Raw genomic sequence first — 12,968 nt, 5'->3', positions numbered from 1 at the left:
AAATGATTGTCGTTTATAGGGGATTGTTTCTGTTTTCAATGGATTTGACATCAACTTCATCTGGAATTGCCCAAATGCCTGTTGTTGATAGTTCAGACACACTTGCTGATAGTTTGCAATGCTACTCTCCTACTAAAAAAGAAACTTGGGAGTCTCTTGCTTTTAAATCGGTTGAAGAGGTTGAAAAATTTTATGGTGATTATGCACTTAAAAGTGGGTTTTCAATTCGGATTTTGTTGAAATCAAGAAACAATTCACAGAATCAGCCAACTGATAAAATACACTATCTACGATATGGATGTAACAAACAAGGTTACAAGAAAGGAAGTTTGCTTGATCCGAAGAACAAGCCAAAATCAGAGAGTCCGGTTGTGGTTGAATTTGAGAAAGTAAAAGAAAAACCTGAGGAAAGGGTTGGTTGTACAGCTGCCATATTTTTGAAGTTGGATGAAACTCTGAATGTCTTTAAGATATACAAATGGGATGTGCCCCATTGTCATCCGTTACATAAACCGGAACATGGATGTTACTTGAGATCATTCAGACAAGTCAATGAAGTGCAAGGACAGCTTGCTGTAATAAATTCGAAAGCCGGGATGTCGATGAGAACTTCTTATGAAGTCATGGGTCAGGGAGTTGGAGGAACAGATAACTTGCCTTTTCGATTTTCGGATTTAAAGAATTATCTGATGACAAATCGGCAAAAAGAGATGCTAGTTGGTGAGGCAACCGTGATTCAAGATTTTTTTAGAAATGAAGCTCTGTCGAAACCATCCTTTTATTATGATATTCAAGTTGATGCTGCGGAAGATATAGCTAGTATTTTTTGGGCAGATGGGATTATGCAGCTTGATTATGCCTTATTTGGTGATGTTATAAGCTTTGATACAACTTACCGAACCAATAATCAGTATCGCCCTTTAGGTTAGTTTTTTGAACTTCTATCAGGTTTTGAAATTACTGGTTTGATATCATTATGTTATGCACTGTGTTGCCATGAATAGTATAGGTAATTTGAACTTATTGAAACCATTTAGCCACAGTTATGGTTTCATTGTATAACATGTTTAAACCATTTGACCACTCTAATGGTTTCTAGCAGAATAATATATGAATAGTAGTTCCATCATTGTTTTCATCTAACCAAATTTGTACCTTATGAGATTTGTAGTCTTGTGATGTTATCAGAGGTGTTTTTCTTATATATTTCTTATAATTTCTAATGTAGGTCATTGGTAAACCATTTAGCCACAGTTATGGTTTCATTGTATAACATGTTTAAACCATTTGACCACTCTAATGGTTTTGCTATACTGTAACTTTGATATATGCTTTTTTTTTGTTCTGATTTGGTTCATTTTTACATTTCAGCTGCATTCATGGGCTTTGACAATCATCGTACAAGTGTGTTATTTGGCGCTGCCCTGTTGTATGACGAGACTGCAGCAACTTTTGACTGGTTGTTTACAACATTTTTGAAATGTATGTCCAATAAAAAACCACAATCGATATACACGGATCAGGCGACTGCATTGTTGAAGTCAGTTCCAAATATTTTTGAAGGTGTTTTTCATGGACTTTTCTCATGGCATATGGCAGAGAATGCAAAGAAGAATCTCGGGTCTCGTGCAAATAGTGCTTTTTTTGATGAGTTGAATATTTTGATTTCAAATGTTGAGACTGAATCAGATTTTGATTACAATTGGGATCAGATGATGAAAACCTGTTTTGATGGAAGGCCAACTGCAGACTTTAAGTGGCTTGTTCAAACTTACAGGAATCGTATGCATTGGTCTTCAGCTTGGGTCAAATCTCATTTTACTGCTGGTTTGAAAACAACTCAATTAAGTGAGTCCTTCAATGCCTTTCTCCGTCGTTTTCTGCAGCCTGATCATTCACTTGTTATATTCTTCAATCATTTTAATATTATGGTCCAGAGAATGAGGGATAATCATACTGAGTTAGACTTTAAGGCTGCAAACACTAGAGCAAAAAACAATTATCCCAACAGTCAACTGATGCGGTCAGTTGTAAACAAATACACCCCAACTTGCTTTGCATTCATTCATAGGCAGTATGATTTTTCTTTCAAATACTTTTATGAAGAGGTCACACCCTAAGTTTCTGCATTTGATAAGGTTTTCAAAGTTTTTACAATTGTACATGTTGATGAACCTGAGGAAGTAGATGGTGTTAATTATATGATGCTTGTAATGATGGGCCTTCAAACCGTGATGTTTTGGATGAAGAAGTTGCTGAAAACCTTTCCCCAAACTTTGAAAAGCATGATCGACTTGATGAACGGCTTGTGACAATTGATATTAGGGCCAAACGTATTAGCTGCACATGCCGTATGTTTGAGAACAGGGGTTTCTTGTGTCGACATGTTTTCAAAATATTGGAGTTTTTAGGTGGTTCTGTGCAATATCATGGTTTGAAGACAATACCTGCAGAATATGTGTTAAAGCGTTGGTGTAGAGATGTGCGTCAGTCTGTTAAATCTACTATCAATGTTGCCACTGAAGGCGCGACTCAAGCACAACAATATCAACAAATTTGTGCTGTTACAGTTAAGCTTTGTACACGTGTTTGTGCAGATCCTGAGGCTTCTCAAATTTTTCTTAATGGTGTTCTTGAAGCTGGGAGAAAGGCAGAGGAGTTGCTTACTTCGAAAGGTATTCATACAGTTCAATCTTCCGTGACGCCATCTAAGTCATCTTCCGTTACGCCATCTAAGTCTTGCAATACAGCAGCTGTCAGTGAAGCATCTGATGCTCAAAAGTCGACTGGTCCAAAGTTCAAAAAAAGACCAAATCCAATTAGATCAAAGAAACGACTTAAAAGTGATTATGAATTGGCTAGAGAACACCAGAAATTCCTTATACACCGGAAGAGAAAACAGAGAGGGGCTGAGGATTTAAAGGGGAAAGAGGCTGCTGATTGATATATTTACATGTTATAATTTTGTATTAGACTTTGTTACAAAAGCATTAGACTTGTATTAATCGTACTTGGTCATTTCATGTTTTTTGTTGGTATTATAATAACCATCGTCTATATTTTAACTACACTGAAACCATTAAGTACATCAAATGGTTCCCCAATATTATACAGCGAAACCATTGTTATTGCTAAATGGTTTCAATAACCATCGACTATATTTTATTGGAAACCATACTATAAGTTTATTGCTAAGAGATATTTGATTATTATGTTACTTTTAAATTTTATTGTTCAATGACATACTGTAAGTTACATCACAGCTTCCTAATATAATGGTTATATTGCTAATAGTTGTCTGCAACCATTAAGTACATCAAATGGTTTCGTAGGCCAACTGTCTGGAACCATTCATTGGGCAGAATGGTTTCGTAGGCCAAAGAAGATTAAATAAATTAAGGCAGAAGACACGCCCAAGGAGGAAGAATACAGTCTGATACACTAGTACATATATAATCGAGCTAACTCGTGAATCAAACGAATTGAACTATATATAATTTAAGTTTAGCTCAAATTTGACTTATTTGATTCATAAATCAAATTCAATGAATCAATGAGTCTATTCAACACACTTGTTTAAACTAATCTTAAAAAAACTTGACGTTCCACTAATTAACTTTTACCCATTAATCTTAGCTTGTTTCATATTGCTCAATGACATACTCTAAGTTACATCACAGCTTCCAAATAATTGTCTGCAACCATTAAGTACATCAAATGGTTTTGTAGGATAACTGTATGGAACCATTCATTGGGCAGAATGGTTTACAAACTACACTGTCATTTGTGTATATTATATGGTACGAATAACGCAGAGATTGATTAATTGCATATTTATTAACTTATGTTCTTATTATTTGATTAAGTAGTTATGTAATTAACTTAATATTTGCTGCCATCTTGCTATCCATTTGAAAATTCCTAAACTACAAAATACAAAGATAATGGATTTATTCTTGATTTCAGGTGTTTGCACATGTGATTAGTTAAAGGTAAAATAGAGTTGAATGCTAGTTGAATGCTGGAATCATTACGTTTTAAATAAGAAGTGTATCTACTTCGTCGACAACGCTCCGGATACCATAAAGTTTAAATAAGAAGTTAATCATAGCATCAACATAAACAACTAAATTTTACCATACAAAGTAAAATTCATTAAAACTAAAATGTTATGTAAACAAATATTAAAATGTTTAAAACATCCTAAACCCTGTTGCCAAATGGTTTCTTTGTACAACAGCTTGAAACCATTTAATACCACTAATGGTTTCTAACCATTTTACAGAGAAGCATCAAACCATTTTACAAATTGTAGTGCTTAACCATCAAGTTGCTTCTTTGTCAAAAAAAAAAACCATCAATTGCATCCTTCAGCACTTGTTCTTTTCTGGAATTGCTAGAGTTGGTTAATATAGCTGAACATAGATCAATGCGGAGATCCATAATTTTTGCAATCTTTCCATTGTCCCCATGTTTCCTAAGTTTGGACCAACCTTTGAAAGATTGCATTTCACCACCCCATTCATCAAGAAACTTCATGCAAAACACTCCACAATTGTCTGAATCAACTTGAGTAGGCACCTTTGGTGTATCCCAATTGAATGTGGTGAATTGGAAAGGCATTTTGATTTTCCATAACTTATATAATTCTGTCACAAATGCTTCCACCTCATTCAGCCAAACATCAAACATCTGTTTGTATAAGCTAGGTTCACCATTTGGTAACTGCAATTTCTCTCCTCCCCCCGTCAAGCTGTTTAGGAATTCAAATTTGTGGCTTTTAAAATTGACGACAAAGCAGACATAATGGCTTCCTGGATTGCCAGCTATTGCTGGTGTCATGATCTGTTCCATCATGTCAAACATATTATTAAAATTAAAATAAAACGATGTCTAAAATCATATTACTAAACTAAATTTATCATACTTAAATCATCATATCAAACATATTACAAATTAATGAAACCATTTTACAAGAGTAATGGTTTCAGTGTACAAATCCAGAAACAATGATAGATTATGTAGATTACTGATTTTCAACAATGTGAAAGTCAGATTCTTTCTTCATACACCAACTCACATGTTAGAGACTCAACAATGAACATATAAAAAAGTCAAATTGTTATTAGCCTATGATGGATTTTTACACTGAAACCATTATTCTTGATAAATGGTTTCATTAATTTGCACACTGAAACCATTACTCTTGATAAATGGTTTCAGTTATATATATATACACTTGTATTGAAATAGCATTAGTTGAAACCTACTAAAGGATGGTCTCCCAACATGCAGATTACTGATTATGCATTTATACTTAATGTATTAACAAATTAATCAAACAGTACAAAATTGATTTACTTACGTATTCTAGCTTTGTAGGGTCAATGGCCTTCCAATCCATGTACTTAAAATTTTTCAGTCTGTCAACGAATCTCCAGTGCGCAATTGATTTAGTTACAGGAGGCATTCTTTCCATGTCAAACTGGTTATATAAAATGAGTAAAATCAATAAGATTATGTAAAAGTATTGAAATTGTTAATATTAAAGGGATATAATACATACATAATTAACCAATGGTGTCACTAGTCTTGTCATGTTGTCCTGCTGATTCCAATTTAAACAATTAACCCAACTGTTTATGACAAAGCATGATACCCATTCATCTTTTTGAAGTGTCCAGAAGTCAGCCCTTTGTAGAGAATACAAATGAGCCTTGTTGTCTGAGCAGTACATAATGTGATCCCTATACAATAATTAAGTATAAGTATTTAGGATAAGCAAACAAACTACTAGAACAATCTTAAGCAAAGATCTTGAAACCATTTACCAATTACCAATGGTTTCAGTGTATAACATCTTGAAACCATTTAATATTAGTAATGGTTTCACCCATTTAAGAATACTAATAATTGAGAAATATCATGTTCAACTTTTTACTACTGTAGGGAAACTTCTTGGAAACCATTCATTGCGAAAAATGGTTTTGAATTCACAAACAACCAAGATAATAATTTTGTTCAAAACAACAGCTTAAAAACCAAATAAAACAACCATTTTCACTTACTTATCAAGCTCCGGGTTCCAAGCATATGTTGATAATTTTTTCTGCAACTCCGTTGCAGCAGACTTGTGGACAGCGTCATCATATGGGCTTGCAAGGTATTTCGATTTCTTCACCGCCCGTCGACGCTCAGGATATGTATTATCAGAATAAAGCATATTATGCTTTTTTCTTTTCTTTGGAGTGACATTGTCCAAGTCAATTATTTCATCTGGCTTTATTGACTTTAATGGAGTTGCACTGTGAAATAATATTACATAATAGTGTTAATTTTTGCAAAATTCAAATAATATTACAATTATCACACTGTTTGATTCTTACTTTATGACTACATTCGAGTCAGATTTTGTAGGGTTCTCCTGATGCATCGCATCTGGTACCAACACTAGCTCAGAATCTGTTTCCTGTGGCACTGAATCTTTTTTCACTAAATCATCGTTATTCAACCTGAAACCATTAAAAATGATTTTAGTTTTCAAACATCGCATATCAAAACCATTGATAAACGCTTTTAAAGTTATGGTTTAAGATGTTAGATTAATATCTTTCCTTTAAATATCTTCAAAGTTATTATAGTTTTAAGAATCACAAATAAAAACCATTAAAAGACATCATATATATTCATTTTTACTCTGCATATGAAGCTTCAGCCCCATCAAAAAATTTTGGAAACTTGGAGATAGTTTCCTGGGTAACTGAATATGTTCCTTGTGACACTGAATGATTTTTATCGAACCTGAAACCCTTAAACATCATTTTGTTTGTCAGAAATCACATATCAAAACTATTGGCAAACACTTTTAAAGTTATTGTTTAAGATGTTAAACTAATATGTTTCCTTTAAATAGAGACATCATACATATTCATTGCTTACCCTGCGTTTGAAGCTTCAGCCCCATCAAAAAACTCCGGAAACTTCATGATAGTTTCCTGTGTTAATGTGAGTCCAACATTGTTTGTTTTCGGTGTCATTGTCAGCTTCACTGAATCGTCAATGATTTTGGTTGCTGCCTTAACTGAATCATCAATCATCTTGGTAATGATCTCATCTTCTTCATCATTGTCATCCTCATCAATTATTACGGCATTGATCTCATCCTTTTCATCATTGTCATCTTCATCAATGCTTTTGGCATTGATCTCATCTTCTGCATCATTGTCATTATTCAACCTGAAACCATTGATGTGATTTGTTTTAGCACTTGACATAAAAAGTTAAACTAATGCTTCAACATTGATTTTTGACAAAGCGATATTGACTAAATGCAGTACCATTCATCATTGTGCTTGTCTGCATCATTGTCTTTATTGGAACTGTTATTCTTTTCAGTTTCAGCCCGGGCTTCCATTGAATTGTCCTTGTCAGTTTTTGTTTCTTCTGGGACTGCATCTTTTTTCCCAGAAGTTCCGACAGTTGCCTCAGCTATTCGTCGTTCCAATGTTGCTGCGGATCTAGTATAGATATTTATACAAGACCTACAGTGATTAAGATACATTTCTGCCTGCAAGGACAATCACTTATGGTTTCAGTTATAATATTTATGTTAAATTTAATATGAATATTTTGTTGGAAACCATAAGAGGGCTATTTTGGTTTCAGACACAACACAAGTGAAACCATTAAGACACACTTTATGTTGCAGTTATAATATTTTATGTTAAATTTAATATGAATATTTTGTTGGAAACCATAAGAGGGCTATTGTGGTTTCAGACACAACACAAGTGAAACCATTAAGACACACTTCTGGTCTCAGTTATAATAAGTTTATGTTAAATTAGGATTCGAAAAGAAAAGACGGTACATGAGTATCGATAATTCACGATTTTCACCATTAAATAGGATTTGGTATACAAATATCGATAAAAACTTAAACTAAATAATCCAAACATAAGAACAATAACAATTACCTTAGACAGTGGGCATGTGTCTGCATCAAAACACAGTACAAGCGGACCTTCTGCGGGTCTGTACAGACTTGTTACCCCGGCTGTCAATCCATTTTCAATCCCCATGATATCATGGATCTTGGCAAGTTCCTGGTTTGCCGCCTTGACATCCCAATCACGAAGGGATGGCCGCTTGTATTTGCCCGTCAAAAATGGGCTTCGTTTCCCCATTTTATCCATGTAGTTAATCTGCAACAATTAGTTAATATTGCCTCAAATTGGGAAACATGACACATTCAATTCAAAAGGAATATACATATAGGAATGAAGGCAAGTATGTGTTGATTGTATAAATATTGCTCAAATGAAAGACAAGCTCAAAAGTAAATGAATAAATATGCATGTGACAAGTATGTGTTGATTGTATTAAGAATAAAAGACATAAATGAGATATGAAATATGAATATTTATTGGAAACCATAAGAGGACTATTTTGGTTACAGATATAAAACTAGAGAAACCATTAAACCACACTCATGGTTTCAGTTATAAGATTGTGTTGGATAAAATATGAATAAGTATGTGTTTGTAAAATTGACTTTTAATTCAAATCATTGAGTGGACATCATTACCATTAGGAAGTGGAAATCTGCTAATGGATTTAAAACTCCTGGAGATTGCAGGCCTTTTTTCATATAGTCTAGAACATGTGAGCACCAGTTATATGAAGATACACCGGCTGGATCTTCTAAAATATCTGCATACTGCAGTGACACATTGCCTTTATTAGTCGGGCACAAAATGTTATGAATGATGAAACAAATTATACCCTTCACCCATGTTTTAGGTTTTTCTGTAGTCTTCAGTATCCTTTCTAATTTAGCAACCTTCACAACTGGAGAATAATCTCCAGTCAATCCCAATTCCTTCCTTAGCCTTCTAATTGCTCCATCAGAGCAAAGATTAGTGTCTATCTTCTTTCCAGCCATTGGAAGTTCATAGACTCTATGCACATCATCCTCTTTCAACTCTAGGACCTCCGTATCGCTCAATCTTATCCACATATGTTCCTTTTCAAATCTTCTGACAACCCAATCGATAAAAAAGGTGTGGATCCTTGTCCAGTTACAGATATGTAGCATCCCTCCAAAGCCACAGTTGTTTAGTTGGTCAATTATTTCGTCTCTCCTTTTTTTGACATGTACTGAATGCATAAGGTCATAGACCTTAGGTACACTCATCTTATGCCTCAGTCTTGCATCTGCATCAGAATCTTTCTTCACCATATCTTGTTTCACATTTTCAACAGCACAAGAAACTTTCTTACCATTCCTTTCATTTTCATCATCCGAACTTGTCTCATCGGAATCTTGTGCCTCTATTTGTGGTTTCTTATTACGACCACGAGAAGCAATGCTTTCATCACCCTTTTTATGTTCCTTCTTTTTTTTATTCTTCTTTTCATTATCTTTTGCATCTCCTGTTTTTCGCTTATGTTTTTGACCACCACTGGATGATGAATCGGTGTCATTCCTTTTATCCTCATCTGACGGTGTCAGCCCGATACTGAAGGATGGCAATTCCTGTACGTTCTTTGATTTTTTCACCTAGATCAAAGGAAACTAGTAAGTATGGTTTCATATGGCAGATAATAAGTTAAATTCTCTACTTTTTTCATATCACTACATAAACTAGTAAGAATTCTTTCATGGAAACCACAAGAGGGCTACTTTGGTTTCAGATACACTAAAAGTGTACAATTATACTTTTTCAAAGCAACCAATTATCACAAAGAGACACTGATCAATTCTTTTTCAAAACAACCAAACTAAACAAAACCATCTCTATTTTTTCATATCACTACATAAACTAGTAAGAATTCTTTCATGGGAACCACAAGAGGGCTACTTTGGTTTCAGATACACTAAAAGTGTACAATTATACTTTTTCAAAGCAACCAATTATCACAAAGAGACACTGATCAATTCTTTTTCAAAACAACCAAACTAAACAAAACCATCTCTACTTTTTTCATATCACTACATAAACTAGTAAGAATTCTTTCATGGAAACCACAAGAGGGCTACTTTGGTTTCAGATACACTAAAAGTGTACAATTATACTTTTTCAAAGCAACCAATTATCACAAAGAGACACTGATCAATTCTTTTTCAAAACAACCAAACTAAACAAAACCATCTCTACTTTTAGTTTCATCAATTCTTTTTCAAAACAACCAAACTAAACAAAACCATTTCAGATTATGATTTTCCCCAAATTGGAATTTAGGTTACACCAATGCAATTACTTTCCAAACAAAACAAAAGCATTTTCCAACTAACAGTTACACTTGCAAAAGCATTAGGGAAGTTCAAACCTGTCTCGTTTTCTTCATTTTGCTTTTTGCAAGTGAATCGTTGATGATGATCCTTTACTTGCGTGTAAGAAATCAACAGTAATTGGTTTTGAAGATTGATTTCGGTGACAGTGATGATGAAGGAGTGAACTCTGATGGAAATGATTGTAGATTTCAGTGACGGTGATGATGAATGTAGCTTCCGGTGATGATGTTGATTCCGGCGATGGTGATGATGAACGATTGTTGTTGGTTTTGGACAGAAAAATGTTAGTTTCGAGATAACCGTTACTTTTGGAGTTAACGTCATTAGTGGGAAGCGGTTGTATGAAGGAATGGGTTGGGCTAGGCGTGTTGGGCTCGGCTAGTGGGCTGGACTTATGCAACGTGCATAAGTATTTGTTTATGTATAATAACCGGACCCAATTTATGTTACTTTTGTATTTTTGGCTCTGATGTATAAGACTCTGCTCTTCCATTACAACTGTATTGTTGGACGGTGGCAAATTACATACTAAGTGAACACTCCGGTACACGTATTATGTGGACATGTATCGGTACATCGCTGACGTGTATAATTTTAATCGGTCCACTTGTGATGACAATTTAACATGTCATTTCAAGACTTATTTAAACATGATTTTCCTAAATTACAATTTCAATTTACAAAAATTTCAATATGACACCCAAAAATAATTGTAATTTAAAAATCTTAAAACATGTTTAAGTAATTTCAAAAGAAGATCAAAACTTTTGTCCCTGAAATATTTCCTTCTCTCTCGTGTTCTATCTTTTCTGTTCTGTTCTTCAATTTTGGCCTCATCTCGGCGGCGGCGCCTCTCTCCACGGAGTCGTTCTTCTTTCATCATCTTCCACCACTGAAATAATGCTTTTAGGGTTTTTTTTTTGTTTTTTGTCTCTCTTCTTTGTTCTTTAATCTTCTATTTTAGGTTTTATCTTCCACAGCCGAAATAATGCTTTTTAGGTTTTTTCTCCTCTCTCTTGTTGTACTTTAATCTTCTATTTTTAGGGTTTTTCAACGTTCGGGGAAATTAGTCTTCTTCTATCTTCTTAATTTAACTTGGTTTTGTAAAGGGAAGCTTCACCGCATCACATGCACTCACCGAAATCACATGTGTTATGATACGATGCAACTGTCATCCTTGATTCTTTTATCTTTGCCATGCTTTTTAATTTTTAATGTTTTGGGGCATGTAGCTATATAATTTTCCACAGGCTCCACTGCTTGATGGACTGTGAATTTCACATATTTCACATTCTAATAAATATTAATTCTAATGTTACTGTCAATGATCTTACAGGGGACGAGAAGGGCTGGATACGTGCACCGCAATCCCAAGGTGCGTACAATATTATTGTCAATGATCTTATGTTGGATGACATTAAACAATGGGATAGTGATAAAATTATGCAGTGGTACGGTTTTCTAATGATGCAGCAAAGGATATTCTGGAAGTACCGCTAATTGATGTGGTGAAGGAGGATAGTATGGTGTAGAGGGAAGAACAACAAAGCCAGTATTCTTTTAGAACGGGATATAGATTACTGATGCGGGAAAGTGGAGAAAAATGTAACAGGAATGTTAGAGGGCATTGGAGCAGTTTATGGAAAATTAGTGCGCCACCAAATACTAAACATTTGCTTTGGCGAATTGGTTGCGACTGTCTCCCTACACGAGTTAGACTCCGTCAACATTATGTTCAATGTCCCTCCGTCTGTCAGCTGTGAGGATCTAGGAAGCACCGACACTTCTCAGTGTCCGACACCGACACTTATAATTACACTAAATTATGTTATTTTTTCAAATTTTTATCGGTGTCGACGTGTCAGTGTCCGTGTCGTGTCCGGTGTCCGTGTCTGTGTCCGTGCTACATAGGTGAGGATCAAGTAGAAGAATGTAGACAAAGTTGGGCAGCAACTGAGTTAAGCACAATGTCATACCCCAAATTTTGTCCGTCTTTTACTATCAAATGGATTGTTTTTCGTATTTATTTTCAAATATGTGAATTAGTCAATTTGGTGGTTAAAAGGTTGTTCAAAGAGTTTCAAGTGTGAGCGAGGTTGCATGTTCGAGTTCCACTAATGTCTTTTTTATAAATAATTGTGGTGATGTTACAGTGGTTGGAGTGATGATGATTTTGTGATGGAAGTGTTTACTGTGGTGGTTTTGATTTGGAATGGTGTAGGGAGATGATGGTTGCAATGAATGTTGAGGGAGGAGCTGCTTTTTTTTTTGTGGTCTTTTTTGTTATCCGTCTCCTCTCTGCTTTTTAGCGTGTAATCTCCTCCTCCTTTTCCTGATTTTTCTTATCTGTGATTTATACCCAAAGGATTAAAGTTTGGTTCATCAAGAAAGATAAAAGACAGCCCCTTTAAATTCCCTTCAATTTCATTGATTAATTTGGCTTGAATTGAAAGTAAAATGAAAAGGGAAGCTTGAATCAAGAATGGATATGGATGCCACCGCAAGCTGTGTTGTTGCTGACTGCATGTTGTTATTGTTGCCTTTTATTTGCTTTTTTTGTTTGATTTTTGTTACTAATAATAATAATAATAACAATAATGATAGTAATAAAAAAAAATAAACACTAAACATATTTTTTTTATTTTTTCCAAGAGTTACTAAAAAAACTTTA

General features: G+C 34.5%; 1 protein-coding gene across 1 annotated transcript; it reads right to left on the bottom strand.

Moving 5' to 3' along the window:
* Nucleotides 1-4,341: 4,341 nt before the first annotated feature.
* LOC123886300 lies at nucleotides 4,342-10,134 on the bottom strand. The gene is made up of 9 exons (XM_045935630.1): nucleotides 8,588-10,134; nucleotides 7,977-8,204; nucleotides 7,338-7,567; nucleotides 6,940-7,236; nucleotides 6,387-6,512; nucleotides 6,069-6,305; nucleotides 5,567-5,747; nucleotides 5,366-5,485; nucleotides 4,342-4,845 (listed from the first exon to the last, which is right to left on the bottom strand). Exons 1-9 carry the CDS (start codon nucleotides 9,239-9,241, stop codon nucleotides 4,342-4,344), a joined length of 2,577 nt encoding a protein of 858 aa, XP_045791586.1. The 5' UTR covers nucleotides 9,242-10,134.
* Nucleotides 10,135-12,968: the final 2,834 nt, after the last annotated feature.

This window comes from Trifolium pratense, linkage group LG5, assembly GCF_020283565.1.
Source record: "Trifolium pratense cultivar HEN17-A07 linkage group LG5, ARS_RC_1.1, whole genome shotgun sequence".
Classification (NCBI taxonomy): Eukaryota; Viridiplantae; Streptophyta; class Magnoliopsida; order Fabales; family Fabaceae; genus Trifolium; species Trifolium pratense.
Note: the sequence above shows the minus strand (reverse complement) of the source record. Positions and strands in the feature narration are given on the sequence as shown.

Bases quoted from the DNA above. Each gene is read 5' to 3' on its own strand.
- LOC123886300 (XM_045935630.1), bottom strand. From the start codon at position 9,241: ATGGTGAAGAAAGATTCTGATGCAGATGCAAGACTGAGGCATAAGATG. The intron at 7,568-7,976 runs GTAATTGTTATT...TTGTCCTTGCAG, and splicing joins ACACATGCCCACTGTCTAAG to GCAGAAATGTATCTTAATCA. The intron at 7,237-7,337 runs GTACTGCATTTA...CAATGGTTTCAG, and splicing joins GACAAGCACAATGATGAATG to GTTGAATAATGACAATGATG.